A 15,726-nucleotide genomic window follows, 5' to 3' on the forward strand; every position below is an offset into this window, starting at 1 on the left:
TTTACTTATGATAGTACTGATGGTGAGAGACTCTTTCACGCGTTGACACTGATATGACCAAGAGGTGGTGCTACGTGGTTATAAGCTACAATCGTCCCTCCACCCCCTCCCTCCTCTTAAAAGGATGATGGAGGGGTACAGAAGACTGACAACTACAGTCTGCAGTCCATCGGGTTCACGTTTCGCATGCACTATACCTGCAGGCTGCGGCTACAACAGCACAATTGCCTTGAATTCATTAATTTCAACCGCGTGATTATGTTCATGATTATAAATTTCATTAGTCCTAATCATGTACTTTTGTTTACTGGCTATACATTTTTAAATTTAATTCGTCTTACCCACGTACTTTTGAATAAGAGTTTAATTTCATTCATTTCCGCCACGTGCGTTTGTTTACGATTTAAAAATTAAATTGTTTTAATCACATGCTATTATTTACGTGTTTATATTTCATTCATCGCTCCACGTGCATTTGTTTTCTATTTAAATTTAAATCGGCCTAACCACGTGCTTGAGTTTATTCATCGCTCCTCGTACTTTTGTTTACGATTTTAGATTTAAATGGTCTTACACACGTGCTTATGTATACGTATTCACCGTGCACACGTGCTTTTGTTTACGATTTTAAGGGTGGTAAGGTATTTTACTTTTATTGCCACATACACTAGCATTCCTGTGTTGCTGGGTGGAAGTAAAGAGAAGGAAAAGGAGCTTTGAAAGAAGAGTAGGAGGATGAAGAAGAAGTAGAGAAGAGGAGAATGAAGAATGGAGGTGGTGGAAAGAGGATCGATTTAAATCTCGCGCCATTCAATTTTTTTCGTTATACTACTAGCAGTATCGAAAATGTACAGTATGGTAATATTAATGATCTGGAATACCACACTTTTAATTCTATTTTTTCTTTTCAAATACACATTACTAGATGGGGCTTGTTTATCAAAATAATAGCTCTTGTGTCGTCTGCTTGGCTAATGACAGACGAGGATAAAATGGCAGCGAGGTGGGCTGGGTTTCACGGCCTCCCCAGTGGCTGGGAGGTTAGATTTGATGCAAAATTAGGCAGATAGTAAGTACCCATAATGTTGATCTTGAATATTTTATTAATTAAGCCTTACTATGTACTGTATTAGATTATTTTCAGTGGCTGGTAGTTAATCCAAGTTAAATGATTGGGGAAACTTGCGAGTTTTTGGAAAATCAAAAGCAATGAATGTTTAGGTAAGATGTGGACTTTGGTGGTTGACTTGCATATGACGATGTGAGTTTATGCTTCCCATTTTTGTAAGCGGGCAAATTAAAATTCTATGACAGCTGTAGTAGGACAGCGCAGCTTCACCTCGATGGTTTCGGGGATCATGGTCTTGTAATAGCCTGTCACATGTACATTAGTGTACCGAGTAGATGGCAGTGGCCAGAGTAAGGAAAGTTCACAAAAAGAGATCAAAAAACAAGATCCATAAGGTACGAAATGCTGCCAGTTTTTTTTTTTTTTTTTTTTTTTAACTGGACTGATGCCTTCATGTGGTGGCACAGATATAACCTGGCCACTCCATTGCCTGGTTATCAAGAAATGTGTGGGATTCACAGAACGGAATGAATGGCATTTAAAATTGAAAGTACAGTATATGAAATTTAGAATCCATACCAAGTTCTGTAAACTGGACACAAGTCAGAGCAGAGTTATCAGAGTACAGTATTATGTATATCAGAATGCTGTCATATCAATATTTCCCCCACAGGAGTGTCTAGGTTATCATAATCTGCAGCTTGTAAGGGTAGGAGGCCAACCTATGCCCATAACAGCATTTTAAGTGATTTAAATTTTTTCATAGCTACTTCATCGACCACATCAACAAGCGAACAACATGGGAGGACCCTCGCCTGAAGAGTACTCCCCCCCCACCCCCGCACCCAGACACCCTTCCCCCGGAACTCAGACCTACCCAGGACACCATTCTTCCTCAACACCAGGTGAGAAATTAGAAGCCTTTATAAACTTTTGCTTTTATCTATTTGTTTTATGTCCATTTATTGTACTGTATTTATCTACAGTATAGCCAGACACCTTAATCGCAGATGGGATGACTATGAGCAAATCATGTCCATGTCACCCTTTCACTGTAATTTACTCAGATATCAACCAGCCTACTTGGTAAGAATCCTTCCTTGATTTCCCTTGAGAATCCTTCCTTGACTCTTCATTAAGAATCCTTCCTTGACTTTTCATTAAGAATCCTTCCTTGACACTTCCTATATGAATCCATCCATGACTCTTCCTATATGAATCCTTCCTTGACACTTCCTGTCTGAATCCTTCCTTGACATTTCCTTTATGAATCCTTCCTTGACACATCCTATATGAATCCTTCCTTGATTGTTCTCTTGAGAATTCTTCTATTACTCTTTCAAAGAGAATCTTTCCTTGACTTCTCCCAGTTATCAAATCCAGTTCATAAGAACCCTTCCTTCTTATGTCTCTGTAATTGCCCTTCAGTTGTTAAATCATCAAGTAATTTTTTCCCTTTCTTAGGGCTGGATTGAAGCAGGTTCAGCCCTAAATTCTGTAGGAAATCATTAGAAAACTGTGAGTGTGTGTGTGTGTGTGTGTGTGTTCTCAGGTCCTAGATAAGATATACAATTGTCATCATCCCAACTTTATTTTCTCGGCTAAGGATGGAGTGAAGACAAATGTCCAAAAATTTTACAGCACCATCCTTTCCCTTAAAAGCATGAGCCACCATCAGGCTTATCCTTCAAAAAAATAAAATGAAAATAAAGAAAGAAAGAAAGAAACTGCTGATGCAGGTGTCTGGTCCTAAGTGATGCAGCTTTAAGAAATGTTCTAGTAATGGTAGCCAATATTACAATGGAAGTAAAAAAGTCACTGCATGAAAATATTGTTATACTAACTCTAACCTATGGAAGCGAAGCTTGGACCTTGTTGGAAGGACACAAGGCAAGAGTGAGAGCAGTACAAGGCAAGAGTGAGAGCAGTGGAAATGAGTTATCTAAGAGGAGCATGTGGAGTTGCATGGAGAGACAGATTGACAAATGAGGATGTGAAGGGGTGCTATGGTGTGGATATGGATGTGATAGAAAATGTTCGGAAAAATGCATTGAGGTGGTTTCACCGTGTGGAGAGGATGGAGAGTGAGAGACTAACGAAGAGTGTATTCGAGTGAAGTGGAGGGGGAGAGAGGGAGGGGGAGGTCGAGGATGAGATGGAGGGATGGAGTGGAGAGGTATATGAGAGATGGGGGTGCGAGCTGGGAGCAAGGCAGTGAAGTGGCATTGGACAGGGCGACATGGTGGCGATTTGTTTGTGACCACCCCTTACAGGATTGAGGCATCTGGTGATAGTTATATGCTGTGTGTTGCCATCTGCCAGTGTAAATAGGAGTGTTTGGCTTCAGGAAATGGATTTTGTAGCCATTTTGCAGGTTCACATTCATTAGAAAAAAATTTAGTAGTAGGTCTTCCCAACATTAACCAGATATCTTTTTGTCAGTCTTTTGTGTGGTAGCTACTAGAGAGGGATATCTTCATGTGGTGTCATTGATATAATCAGGCGGCTCCACTGCCTGATTAACAAAAGTCCCTCAGCTACTTCCTTATCCTGCAAAACGAGGATGGTGGTAATTAAGATGATGCCATATCTTTTCTCCATTGCATTGGTATTTTTTCCTGTCTCTCTTCTGCTTCACATATACCAACGTGTCTCATAGGTTAGTTATAAGAAATCGTGTATAATAACATTTAATATCGCTTACTAGTATGCATACCATTAATATTGTAGTAATTTTATACATATGGTAATTATCCTGTAGTTTTATTTGCCTAATATTACAAATTCCACATGCTAACTGGAATGTAGCAAGGCCAGCACAACACTAAACAAGCCAGCTCTGCTAACATCTGGTATATGCAGTTGCTCCAAATAGTATCTGAAAATATTCTGTCATTTCATTTTGCAGCACTGGGTGAAATGTTTGAAAATAGTCTGTACTTTCCATGAATGTTAATGCCAATGTTTTCAATATTACATAAAAAATGAACTTTATACGGCATATGATATACACTATCCATTTACTGTAGAAAGAGTTGCCTTATAAAATTATTTGAGCCACAACAATGGTCTTTGTGAAACCAATGATCGCTAGTTTTCATGTACGTTTTGGAGCATGTGTACAGGAAGCCCTCATTGCACCATTAAGTTGCAGAAAAAATGTCTTAAGTTCCATTGCTTCCTGTAAAACCAGTTTGCACATTCTGTCAATTAACAGCACTAGTTTCAAGAAGTTTGGGTATTTTGGAACCCATCCTTTGTTTAAAATGAGGATATTCTGTAACTCTTCATTAACATCTACATAGGTCCTTGATATATGTATTTTTGCTTATTTTATTTTATTTTCATTTAAAGTTGACTAATTTAAAGAAGAATTGCATTTTAATGCTCAGTTGTTACCTGTTGAACTGAATTGCCAGTTTATCACAATTTATACAACCAGTTACATGGAAAAGCTGTCAGTGCTAGTGATTTATTTATTTATTTTTTTAAGGACTGGTACTTTTCAGAAACAAAGTATCAGCCATTGCTGTATCATATTATTATTATTATTTTTATTATTATTATTATTTTTATTATTATTATTATTATTATCATTGTTATCATTATTATTACTTTTTAACATGAATATATAACAAGGACCTACAGTGTTCAGATGAGTGCTTTACATCCACTAATACTGCCATTTCTCTCCATTCCCCTCAACTTGTAGCCTCCCTGGATGAGTCCCTTCCTTGGTGGCCGGTTCTCCTCCCTCTACCCATCTTATGGAGGTTATAACTTGGCTTACTTGCCTCCATATGCACTGTATGGGCCTGTATATCCAGTGCAGGTACTAACACACACCAAACCCAGCACTCGTCCTGTATGAGTCAACTGATTGCCCCATAGTTAAAGTTTATTCATTCCCAAGATGTCCGATATAGCATGGATGTATATGAGTATGCTTTCTTAACCCTGAGGATGTGTTTTCTTTTTGTATCCTTGCTATCACCATATGATTATGTTTAGCACAGGAGAGACTTCACACACTGGGAGAGGACACCTGTAATCTGGTGTATATATGGAATTTTTTTTTTATTTGTTTTTCCTTCTGTTCATCTTTTTTATAATAATAATAATAAAATATATATATATATATATATATATATATATATATATATATATTATATATATATATATATATATATATATATATATATATATATATATATATATATAGCTTTGGTGCTGGGGAGGGATGTCTTCCTGTGGTGACACCAGTGCATCTGAATGGAAGACCTGCCTGGATGCATAAATGTTCCTCATCTCCCACCAGCTTCCGAAAAGATGATGATTGGCTGCAGTGCTAAGAGTCCTGTGGTTCACTGAGCTCACATCTTGCAGTACTTCATAAATCTCCTAAGCAGAATATATTTATCTGGTATTAGCAAGAGTCAGCCATAAAAGGACACTATCTTGTTGAAAGGGTTAAGAAAAGTGAAATATGGTGTTCATATGAAAAATGTCTTTTGTTCTTTTTAATACTGGGGTTGTTAATAATGTGGTAAGTTACTCAGTGTTTCATAAAGTAACTTATATGGCTTTTAAGAGTACTCAAACATTTAAATCCTTATAATTTTGTTGCCCCTCACACAAGTATATGTTTCATAATGTAATGTAGTAAATACTTTGAATTTTTTGTTACATTATTATTATCTTACCAGTGACTTTTGTTACTAAAAATAATTAGTCAGTCTAGTTCTTTAGTTTCAGTAATATGGTGGGTTTAATTTTTTAGTTGTATCTTTTAAAAAGTTAACTCATACATGCAGATCTGGGCCCTTCACGCTTTCACATCTTATGGTGTTGCTTTTATGTAGTAGCTATACTCCTTTCGTTAACTTTGCCTGAAATTGCCATCTCTCCCCACCTTGAATACTGAATTGTAACAGTGTATTAACACTAGATTATACTGGTCATAAAGAACGGCTGTGGAAGGAGGTCAGGCGTTAGTATGGTCTTATCTGCCACTGAACTATGAAATATTAGCTACAAAAGGATGAAAATCTGGGCTGAGTTAAGGCAAAAAGAGTATAGCATTTGTGTGATGTAGCATGAGTGTTGATTCCATGTTTTTTCTTCTGGCTGCCTTTGTGTTCATTGTTGTCTCTTTTTTTTTTAGCATGTTGTTCTGTTTACTGTGTGTTGGGTTACTTCTGTTATTTATTGATATTTTTACATTTACTATGCTCTACTTTCCTTCCTCCCCACCCCCATTTTTTTTTTTTTTACACATTTATCCTGTTTGTTGCATGTTGGGAGATTCTCGTATTTATTGATGTTTATGTGTTCACTGATTATATTTTTTTTCTTTTTTTTAACATGCTCTCTTGTTTACTGCTTATTGAAAGACTTCTTTTTTTTATTGATGCCACTGAGTTCACTGCACATCAACTTTTATTTAATATGCTTACATTTGCTGCTTTTTTCATATTTATTAATATCCTTGTTTAGTGTACTTCTTTGTGAAACACTTTTTTTTTTTTTTTTTTTTTTTTTGAGGGAGGGGTCACTGCTTTTTTTATTGATGCTTTTCACTTTTCTGGTATGCATGATTCATTAACCCCTTCACTACGAGAGTCTTTCTGAAGCTGAACAAATTTATAAAAAGTCGTTATTGTACTGAAAAGATTAACAGTCAGGTTTTCACTTTGTTCTCATTTCAAGATTTTTTTTTTTTTTTTTTAAGTTCACAAAGACCTGTATTTCATCTTGCAGTTAGTCTTATTTCATAATAATTATAAATATAACTTGATTTTTGGTATTTTTATTTAATTGGTGTTACAGTATTTGTAACTGTTCACTATGCTTTTTTTTTTCTAATATTGTTTTTGCTGCTTAGTGTTGTTTTTGTATAAGGTTTTAGAACTATATTTTTTCATTTAAGAAGGCGTAGTGCACAGTGGTACTTTGTCAACTTCTTTCTTTTTTATCACAATCATATCGTCAGCAGTGTAGTTTTCAGAGTGCAGTACTGTGCCCAAAGATACAGTTCACGTTCACACTATAGCCTGTTTGCTCAGCTCATTAGGATCCATTATTTCATATGTTGTACAATATTTTATTGGTTATTAGAGGCTGAAATAATGTTGAAAGACTCATGACTCTCATTTAGCAGCTCAAAGTGTATGTGAAGTATATTGAAAGTAAACTTCTGCACAATATAATTTTGAAATATGAGGACTACAGTGCTGTTTTTAAGACAAATTCATAATGTATGAGAGTTACAAAGTACCACTGTGACCTGTTTATTTTGTCCCTGCTTTTATTGTCGGATTTGTTTACATTAATTTCAGAATGTGAAAAATGCTTCACTAGCAAGTACGACAGTTCTCCGTTCAGAGGTCATTGATTGTAGCAGCAGTGAAGCCCCCACCACCACTGATGTTAGCTCAAGACAACAGGTTACACATATTGGCTTTAGTTTGTCAGGTTTGGTGCAGGAGAGGGACACCTTCACATGGTGGCACTGATATAAGTAGGTGGGTCCACTGCCTGGTTATAAACATGACCCTCAGCTCCCTGTGTCTGCCCTGAAAGGAGGATGGTGAACAGGAGGAGGGGAACTTCAGCCTGCAGTCCACAGGGTTCACAGACAGATGAGCCTACAGTCACAATATTAACTACAACATTTATCACTTGCTGCATATTTGTTCGCCCTGCCATATTTTTTTTCAGTTAAAGGTACTCTGCTTTGAATTACAGAATTTTCTTATTCCAGATTAAATTTTTGTGCACAAATTTGCATGAAATGTATCTTTTGCTTATATGTTGCTTGTGTCAGAGTTTGTGTTTTTTTAATTCCCCGGTACATAAACAGTAATACAGTACCTCATCACTATCTAGGAAGCCAGTACACTTTCAAGCTGTTGTTTAAGTAAATAGAGTAGTACAGAACTGAGTTGTAATGCAGCTTTAAACTGTAAAGATGCACAGTGATACCATAACATAAGTGTTACATTTTTGTCCAATTTTTTGCTAAAAAACATTGATCATTTCTAGTTGGTTCTTAAATCACTGTTATGTATTTGGAAAGTTTTAGCATACAGAAGCAAAATAATCTTATCAAATTACCTGCATTTTATTAGGAGCCAGGCTTGTTGGAGGTGGCAATGGAGCAGTCACAGTTTGCCATCGCCAAGATCTCAGCCATGTTCCCCACTGTTCCTGAATCGCACATCAAGGATCTTATGCAGAAGTAAGCCAGTTGAGATTGAATCCTTTCAGTTCAATAACATACTTTTCCTTCTCATTAGGCCACAACAAGACGGTTTCCTTAAATTCAGGATCGTTTTTAGTGTTTAATTTTTTCTGCCGTCAGGCTACAGTATTTTACTTAGCTTGGGGAGAAAAATTAGACTATGAAGGAGTTAGTGATGACAGTAACTAACCAACATCATCCCAGAAAGTGCAAAGTATGTCATTGTGGGGAAGGGGTTATGTAGCTTGCAGGAGATGTCATGTTGTGAGGTTTATGATTTTTTTTTTTTTTCCCAAATTTGTCCAGTTCGAAGAGTCTCCTGTAAACTTTATATAATTGTCTGGAGGTGGCAAGAATAAGCTAAAAACAAACGTCATCATATTGAAGGGTATAAAATATGTTTTTTTGTGACTTGAATTAATAGCTTAACTAACATTGTGCACGGAACTTGAAACTCCATTATTGACCTCAGATTGGGTTGTCAGGTCAGTAGAGTGTAATAAGTAAAGAGAAAAACATGATTTGTACTTTATACTGCTCTTATTTTCATCACACTCTGTTCTGATCATTGAAACACAAGTGATTTCTCATACCCAATCTGTGTGAGACTGTGGCTGTAGATTAAAAGTAACACATGTGTCCTGTTTGCCTCACATTAACCTTTCTAACCTGTACAAAATGCATCTTTACTTGGTGATTGGGCTTCATATTAACTTGCCACTGGTATTGTTGGCTGCATGTTGTGTGGTACTAACTCTGCTCTTATTAACTCTCATCAGGTATCACAACAGGGAAGCAGTGGTTATCAGTGCATTGCAGGTACAGAAGCATCCTCTGGCCACTCCGGGACCCTATGGCACTTTCACTCCTCCCCCCATGAGACATTTTATCCCCACTGCCACTGCTCTTATGGCTCTTCAAAGCACCAAGGCAGCCATAGCAGCCTCATCAGTACCATCATCTGGTACTACTGCCACAACAACAACTTCCACCACACAGGACAAAAGCACGGTTGCTGTGGTCACTAGCAGTATGTTGATTCCCACTAGCACTGGCATTCCCACCACAACTAGCAATGGTACAACTGTGGGTGCTACTGTTGTTGATGCTCCCGTACTCACAGCCACAAAGAATGAAAATAGTTCCCCCCGTCTGGTACCCGAGCGTTCCAGATATCATGTTACTGATGAGAAATCCAAGCGCTCCCCACTGGTAGGGCAGCGAGGGTCATTGGACAAGCCTGGGTCTCCTCATAGGGCTCGGGGATCTCTGGACCGAACAGTAGGGTCACCCAGACGAGCGCATGGTTCAGTAGAGAGATCAGTTGGGTCTCCATTTTTGGGGCGTGACTCTCCTCTCTTATCATCACGAGCCTCCTCCCCTCACACGTTACTGGATGGGTCTCCACGTCCCACCACTCGCTCCACTTCTGACTTCACACGCTCCCTCATGGGTTCCCCTCGCGTGGATTATCGCCATTCTCCTCGTCCATCACCACATTCTCCCAAAATTAAGCTCAGGTACATTTGAATCATTATAATGGAATTAAGAAAATATTTTAGTGTAAAAATACTGTACTAACATGTACAGTAATATTATTATTTTGCTAGTTTGTAGTTTTATTGCAAACTATGATCAAATTAGTTGTGTTACAGTTTATGCCATAGTTATTTCACCTTAACTTGGCCTAGATTTTTGTCCATTTGCAGCTTATTTCAAATAGTTCAGTGGCAGAAAAACTTATGTTTACATACATTTTAGCAGCACATCTGTGTGACAGTCATCATATCCTAGTGTTAATCTGTTTTACAACCATTCAAATTGGCAATTTTAGGCCAAGTTAGAACAGATGGCATATAGTACAGTAGAACAGTTGGTGGAGTCCTAAACATTTTCCGTTAATTTTGTTTCTTTTACATTACAGGGGAAGTTAAGCCCCTGGTGCTCAGACGCATGGTGCCTGTGTTGAGTAGTTTTCATGTGCCATCCCTGTAATGCCATGTTTGTAGCTCGGGAAATTCATTGGGTGTTTCAGAAGATTATGTTAAAGGTATAGTTTTTATTTATTTTGGAAAAGAAAAATAGTCTGTAGTCTGTAGATGTTCATCATACTTGGCAGCTTAAGTCAGTTCATATTTCTTTGTATTGGTACCTGCATTGATTGGTGTTGGAGAGGGATGCTTTCGTGTGGTGGCTCCTCTGTGGTGGGGTGGCTCTGTTGCCAGGATATACGGATGTCTCTCAGCTCCCTCTGTATCCCTCAAAAGAAAAATGATGGAGTACAGAAGGGTAACTTCAGCCTCCAGACCACAGTTCACATTCAGATGAACCTGGGACCACATCAACAACAAGAACAACAACAGCAACATGCATTACTAATATAAATGAATGTCAACCATTGATGTTTACTTCACATTTTTGTAGCTTCTAAAATCATGAATTATGAATTATGTTCCATCAAGTGTGAAGCTGTTTATATTAGTTGTCCTTTCAGGCATGCACAATTATTTATTTGCCTGTTTATTTATTTACATATCATTTAATACAAACATTGCATGAAACACAACACCCAAGATAGCCAGCATGTTGCATCTACTTACATAATGTTGTTTAGGATTATGGTGTGACTTGCATACCCTTTGCACGTGCTTCTTGGTATGCATTATGTTGGTGCAACGTGTGACAGTTGTATATGGTGAAGGAGCATCATGAGGTAAATGTTATTAATTTTTTGTTTTTTGCCACCTGTAAAATAAAGATGTATACTGGTACTTGATTTAAATTGTATGGTATATTTGCAGTTGTTTGATAATTCACTTTCTAATGTCATAATGGTTTTCACTCATATTTACTGGATGTATGAAATATTTGTTTCTTTCATTTTCTTTTCTTTTTTTTTCTTTTTTCTTTTTTTATCACGAAATACGATACATTGTTGCAGGTACTTGAAGGGTATATTTCCCAAGGTGGAACCAACCATTATCCTGGATGTGTTGACTCAGTGCAACTACAACGTAAAAGATGCATCCGAGAAACTGGTCCAGATGGGTCATGAGAAGAAAGAGACAATGCTGGCTCCACCCCGTCTCAAGGATCGACCCGAGGGCAAGGAGAACAAGGAGGCCACACCAAAGCCATCACCTGGACCTGCTAGACCCAAGAACCTCAGTGAAAAGCACAAAAAGAAAGGTACAGTCAAATACAAAAGTTTGTTTACCTCTCCTGTCTTGTGCTCCCATTACTGGATTCTTAGATATCTTGTGGACAAAGGTGCAGAATCACTCACTGATGTAATGAACTAAAAAATACATCACTAGATTCATAGTGGTTATCATTTACAGGCATTGGATGGATGGATAAACACCTTTTTATGTGAAGATTTTGTTTGCACAAAGGGTGAGATGCACAGTGGTGGCAGCATTTCGGCTATAAGTTTGAACTTTTCTAAGATTTGTCTGTAAACTTCAGTAAGTTAGATAAGCCTGAAACTTGAAGTGTGTGTTGCTGTGAGTGTAAGTTTGTTGTGAAATTTGCATCCTTTTGGAGTAGTGGCATTTGCCATCGCAACATGAGGCTCAAATGAGGGTGAACCTGGTGGACTGCATGTTTTAGTTGTCCTCCTCCGTCAGGTCACAGTCTTCCTTTTGAGGGATAAGGAGTGAGATGAGGAACATTTGTATAGCCAGGCATCCTCTGGAATACACAGGATACACCTGCCCATGTCAGAAAGTGTTAATCTTGACCCCTTGAAGATGAAGGTGTTAATCTTAACCCTGTGTGCTCTCTCACCCAGCTAACCTGTGCCTTTGTGTCCCTCAGTGCGTAACCAGCTGACGGCTGACTACCCAGCACTGACCCCCACAGTAGTGACGATGGCACTGCAGTCTGTTTACTATGATGAGGCCCGCGCCCGACAGGTGTTGGACAACATGGCAGAGACGGAGAAGAGAACACAGGAAGCTCTAGCCAGCTCTGTCCCACAAGTGTCCAGGTAATCCCACAGGTCACATTCTTGGTGCACCATATTTTAAAACATCCTTATTATCCTCTCATTATAGTCACTCAGTCACTTAACAGCAAAGCCTGTAGGTGTACTGAGTTTCTCCTAAGCCGAGTGAAAAAAATGTGGCATTAGCCAGACTGAGATAAAAAACCATCTTGAGGCTGGAAGTGTCCTCTGTCACTAAAGCTGTTAACTGAAAGAAAAAGTTAAAAGAACAAGGGAGCTTTGTGGTATAATGATGTAAGAGTGCCAGTCAAGGTAGATTTAGGTTAGACTTGGATAGTGTATATTAGCTTAGTTCAGGTTAGCTTAGGTTAGCTTAGATGTCCCATAGCACATGTAGGTTCATATTCCCAATAGGCAGCTGAAATTATTTCATTTGAATTACAGTTGTTGTTTTTTTCCTCAGACACAATGAAGCCAAATCAGTTACAATGAATGTGATAGGGTCACCACCGCTGTCACGGCGAGATGGAGTGAAACCCACCAGACCCACACTGCCCAGAACCAGGATCAACACTGCCTGGACTGCTGCTCAAACGTAAGTCACGTCAGTTTTATTTATTTAACATGCTTGAATTGCTGCTCAAACCTAACTTGCCCTTGCTGGTTAAATCATGTAAGTTTTATTATTTATGTGTCACTGCTTGAACTGCTACTCAAATGTGTCACCTTGGATGCCTAGAGTCATGTCAGTTTTAATATATACTAAGTCCAGGGAAATTTCAGTTGTATGAGTGGCATTTGTTCTCTGAAAACATTAATTATTTCGTGTTTAACCTGCCAAAAATCCTTAACCCCCTTCACTTCAGGTGATAGCCAAGTGTATGGTAGTCAGGATGGAGGGCTGATTTAACAAATAACCAAGGTGACTTATTTCTACCTCATGACTAAGGCTTATCAAATTTTATGCTACCAGAACTCTGTATTCAAGTTGTGGGAGTGGCCCTGCTCTGTCAGGTGAAAATAAACCGACAACAGGTACTCTGGTTGACTGGACAGTTGCTGTGGCCATACCTGTGCAACTTAACCAAGTACTTTTTTACTTCTTCTACACCCCTGGTGTAGATATTTTCGTTTTTAGGTTACTCTTGCTGCTACCAAACGATTTTCATTTTGAGGGATTTTTCAAAGTAGAGGGGCTAGGTATAACCTTGATAAATAATTTCATTGTGAAAGGGATTCCTGAGTTGAAGAAAAAACAAAAAAGGGCATCACTTGGATTTGTGAGGTTGATGATATGGCAGTACAAGCCAGGATGGTTTTTGTTCAGTGGAGGAAGCTGTTTATTGACTTGTGTGTTCGTGTATTTGCAGGGTATCTCAAGGAACAGGTACTGAGGAGGATATTGGTTTTCATAATTAGAAGCATTTGTTATTTTAATTTATTTATTTGTTTTTTTCTTATGTGTTTGCAGGGTGTCTCGAGGAACAAGCACAGAGGAGGATATTGGTTTCCGTAGCGAGCAGCGTTCTCGTCCAAACGGCCCCAACACCAAGCTGCATAAAGGACCTTCAGAATACCTGCTGTTGTGAGTATTTAAAGTGTTCAATGAAGCTGACCCCATCAGCCCAAGGACATGCTTTGTGCTGTGTGTGGGATAATGCTAGACAGTTTTATTCAGCCTTAGATAAGAGGAATCCTTCATATTAAATAGTTTATAAATAGTTTACATTTATCTCTTCTTGTTCCATAGTGATTTATTATGTACTTTACTCTTCCTTCTCATCTTGTATGTTATTGAGAAAAACGATGTCAGTATTAAAGTGATATAAATAATGTACAAGAGATGTTAATAAAAAAGTGCCAAGGAAAAAGTGCCTCCAATGCCACCAACAGTATGACCCTTAGTCTCTTGTGACACCACCAGAGAAAACATTAGCAGTATATCATTCTGTGTGCTGGGTTTCTAGGTGGGGGCGCTCACCGTTCACTCACTCGATGTAGTGCTTCTCTTAGGTGCCTGCCCATTCTTCTTTCCTTCTTTCCCCTTCTGTCTTTCTTTCCATCATTCTTTCTTCATCCTTGTGTACAGGTGACTCTACACTGAGTGACAAGCCAAATAGTTTCCTGTACACCAAGAAATAATTTACTATACTGGGTGGTAACCATATAACCAAATCATGGCACCTGGTGGTTTAGTGGGTAATTAAGACGCTTCAGTCGGATTGAGCTGGTACAGGTTTATATCCAAGGGATGGTTGGGGTTTATTGCTCACGTAATGCCACTCAGAGATGAGTGAGTCTGGTCACTGTCATCTTAAATGCCAGGACCAACTTGCCCAGCTCCGGGATCCTATGCTTCTCATGGGGCAACATAGGTTTAGATGGTGAATGAATGAATGAAATATACTTTTGAGAAGAATGAAATAATAATATAGCCCGAAGTACACTTGGGGCATTAAGTACCGTATTATTCCAAATAACTTGTTCATTATATCTTTATGGGATCATGATGCCTTTATGATATTCAGCCTAGGCATACAAAAGTCCTCCAGATCCCTCCCTGTCCCCTGAAAGGGGGATGGTGGATTGCCAGATGAGGGCAGCAGCATCTTGCTGCCCACCAAGTTCGCATTTCAAATGAACCTGAGGTAGAACCACTACTGCTACTACAATACTTCTGATTGCATTAGAATGGAATAGTAAAATATTCCATATTAGAGTTTTAAGCTTTAAGTCTTCAAGTCAGTTTATTCTGATTGATTATTTTTATCTTTCATGGTGCATTACTTAGCCCAGTTCAGTACATATTATTGATGTAAATGCTGTAAATAAGTACTGGTAACTACTTGGTTCATTGTGGTGTGTGTTGTGCAGGTCAGACTACCAAGCGTGGCATGGGCCTAATCCCGACAACGCTACTGGCCACTCCCAGAGTTTGGCCCAGGGTCCCAAACGTGCTCTTCTCCGAGGACCCTCTGGCTTGGCACGAGGACAAGACCCAGCCATGAGGAAAGGACCACAGGGACTGGCTAAGGGACCCCAGTTCACACAAGGTATTAAAAAAGAATCTTGTATTTCAACCAAAGTGCTGTAGATTGAAATCCTGTACCTGTATCATAATTTTTCAGTGGTACAACTGCTGGGAATGTAGTGGTAATCATGATGCAAGTACAATACAGTACAGGTATGTTGTTGAATTGTAGGAGTTATTATTTTGTTGAGATTTTTGCAGAATCTCAATAATTGTGTAACTGATGTAGGAAGCAAGTCACTGCCATGCAATGGGAGTGATGGTGTTCAGGACATAGAGACTAACAATATTAACATTTTATTTGATGTACAGGGAAATGGGCACTCATTTACATCCTCTTCCCCCCTTCCCCCCAAGAAGTAATAATAATAAATAAAAAATGCCACCTGGATAGCATAGTCATTGGAATTTTGTGTAATAGTCTTTCCTCCCTC

General features: G+C 38.6%; 1 protein-coding gene across 1 annotated transcript; it reads left to right on the forward strand.

The window, feature by feature from the left end:
- Positions 1-992: 992 nt before the first annotated feature.
- Positions 993-15,424, forward strand: LOC145391890 (uncharacterized). The gene is made up of 10 exons (XM_080266386.1): positions 993-1,069; positions 1,836-1,974; positions 7,408-7,515; positions 8,200-8,309; positions 9,092-9,832; positions 11,254-11,501; positions 12,132-12,303; positions 12,725-12,856; positions 13,733-13,846; positions 15,136-15,424. The coding sequence occupies exons 1-10, from the start codon at positions 993-995 to the stop codon at positions 15,353-15,355; spliced, it is 2,061 nt and encodes a 686-aa protein (XP_080122512.1). The 3' UTR covers positions 15,356-15,424.
- The last annotated feature ends 302 nt before the right edge of the window (positions 15,425-15,726 follow it).

Source organism: Coenobita brevimanus, chromosome 20, assembly GCF_032717465.1.
Source record: "Coenobita brevimanus isolate Jiangsu-jjx chromosome 20, ASM3271746v2, whole genome shotgun sequence".
NCBI lineage: Eukaryota > Metazoa > Arthropoda > Malacostraca > Decapoda > Coenobitidae > Coenobita > Coenobita brevimanus.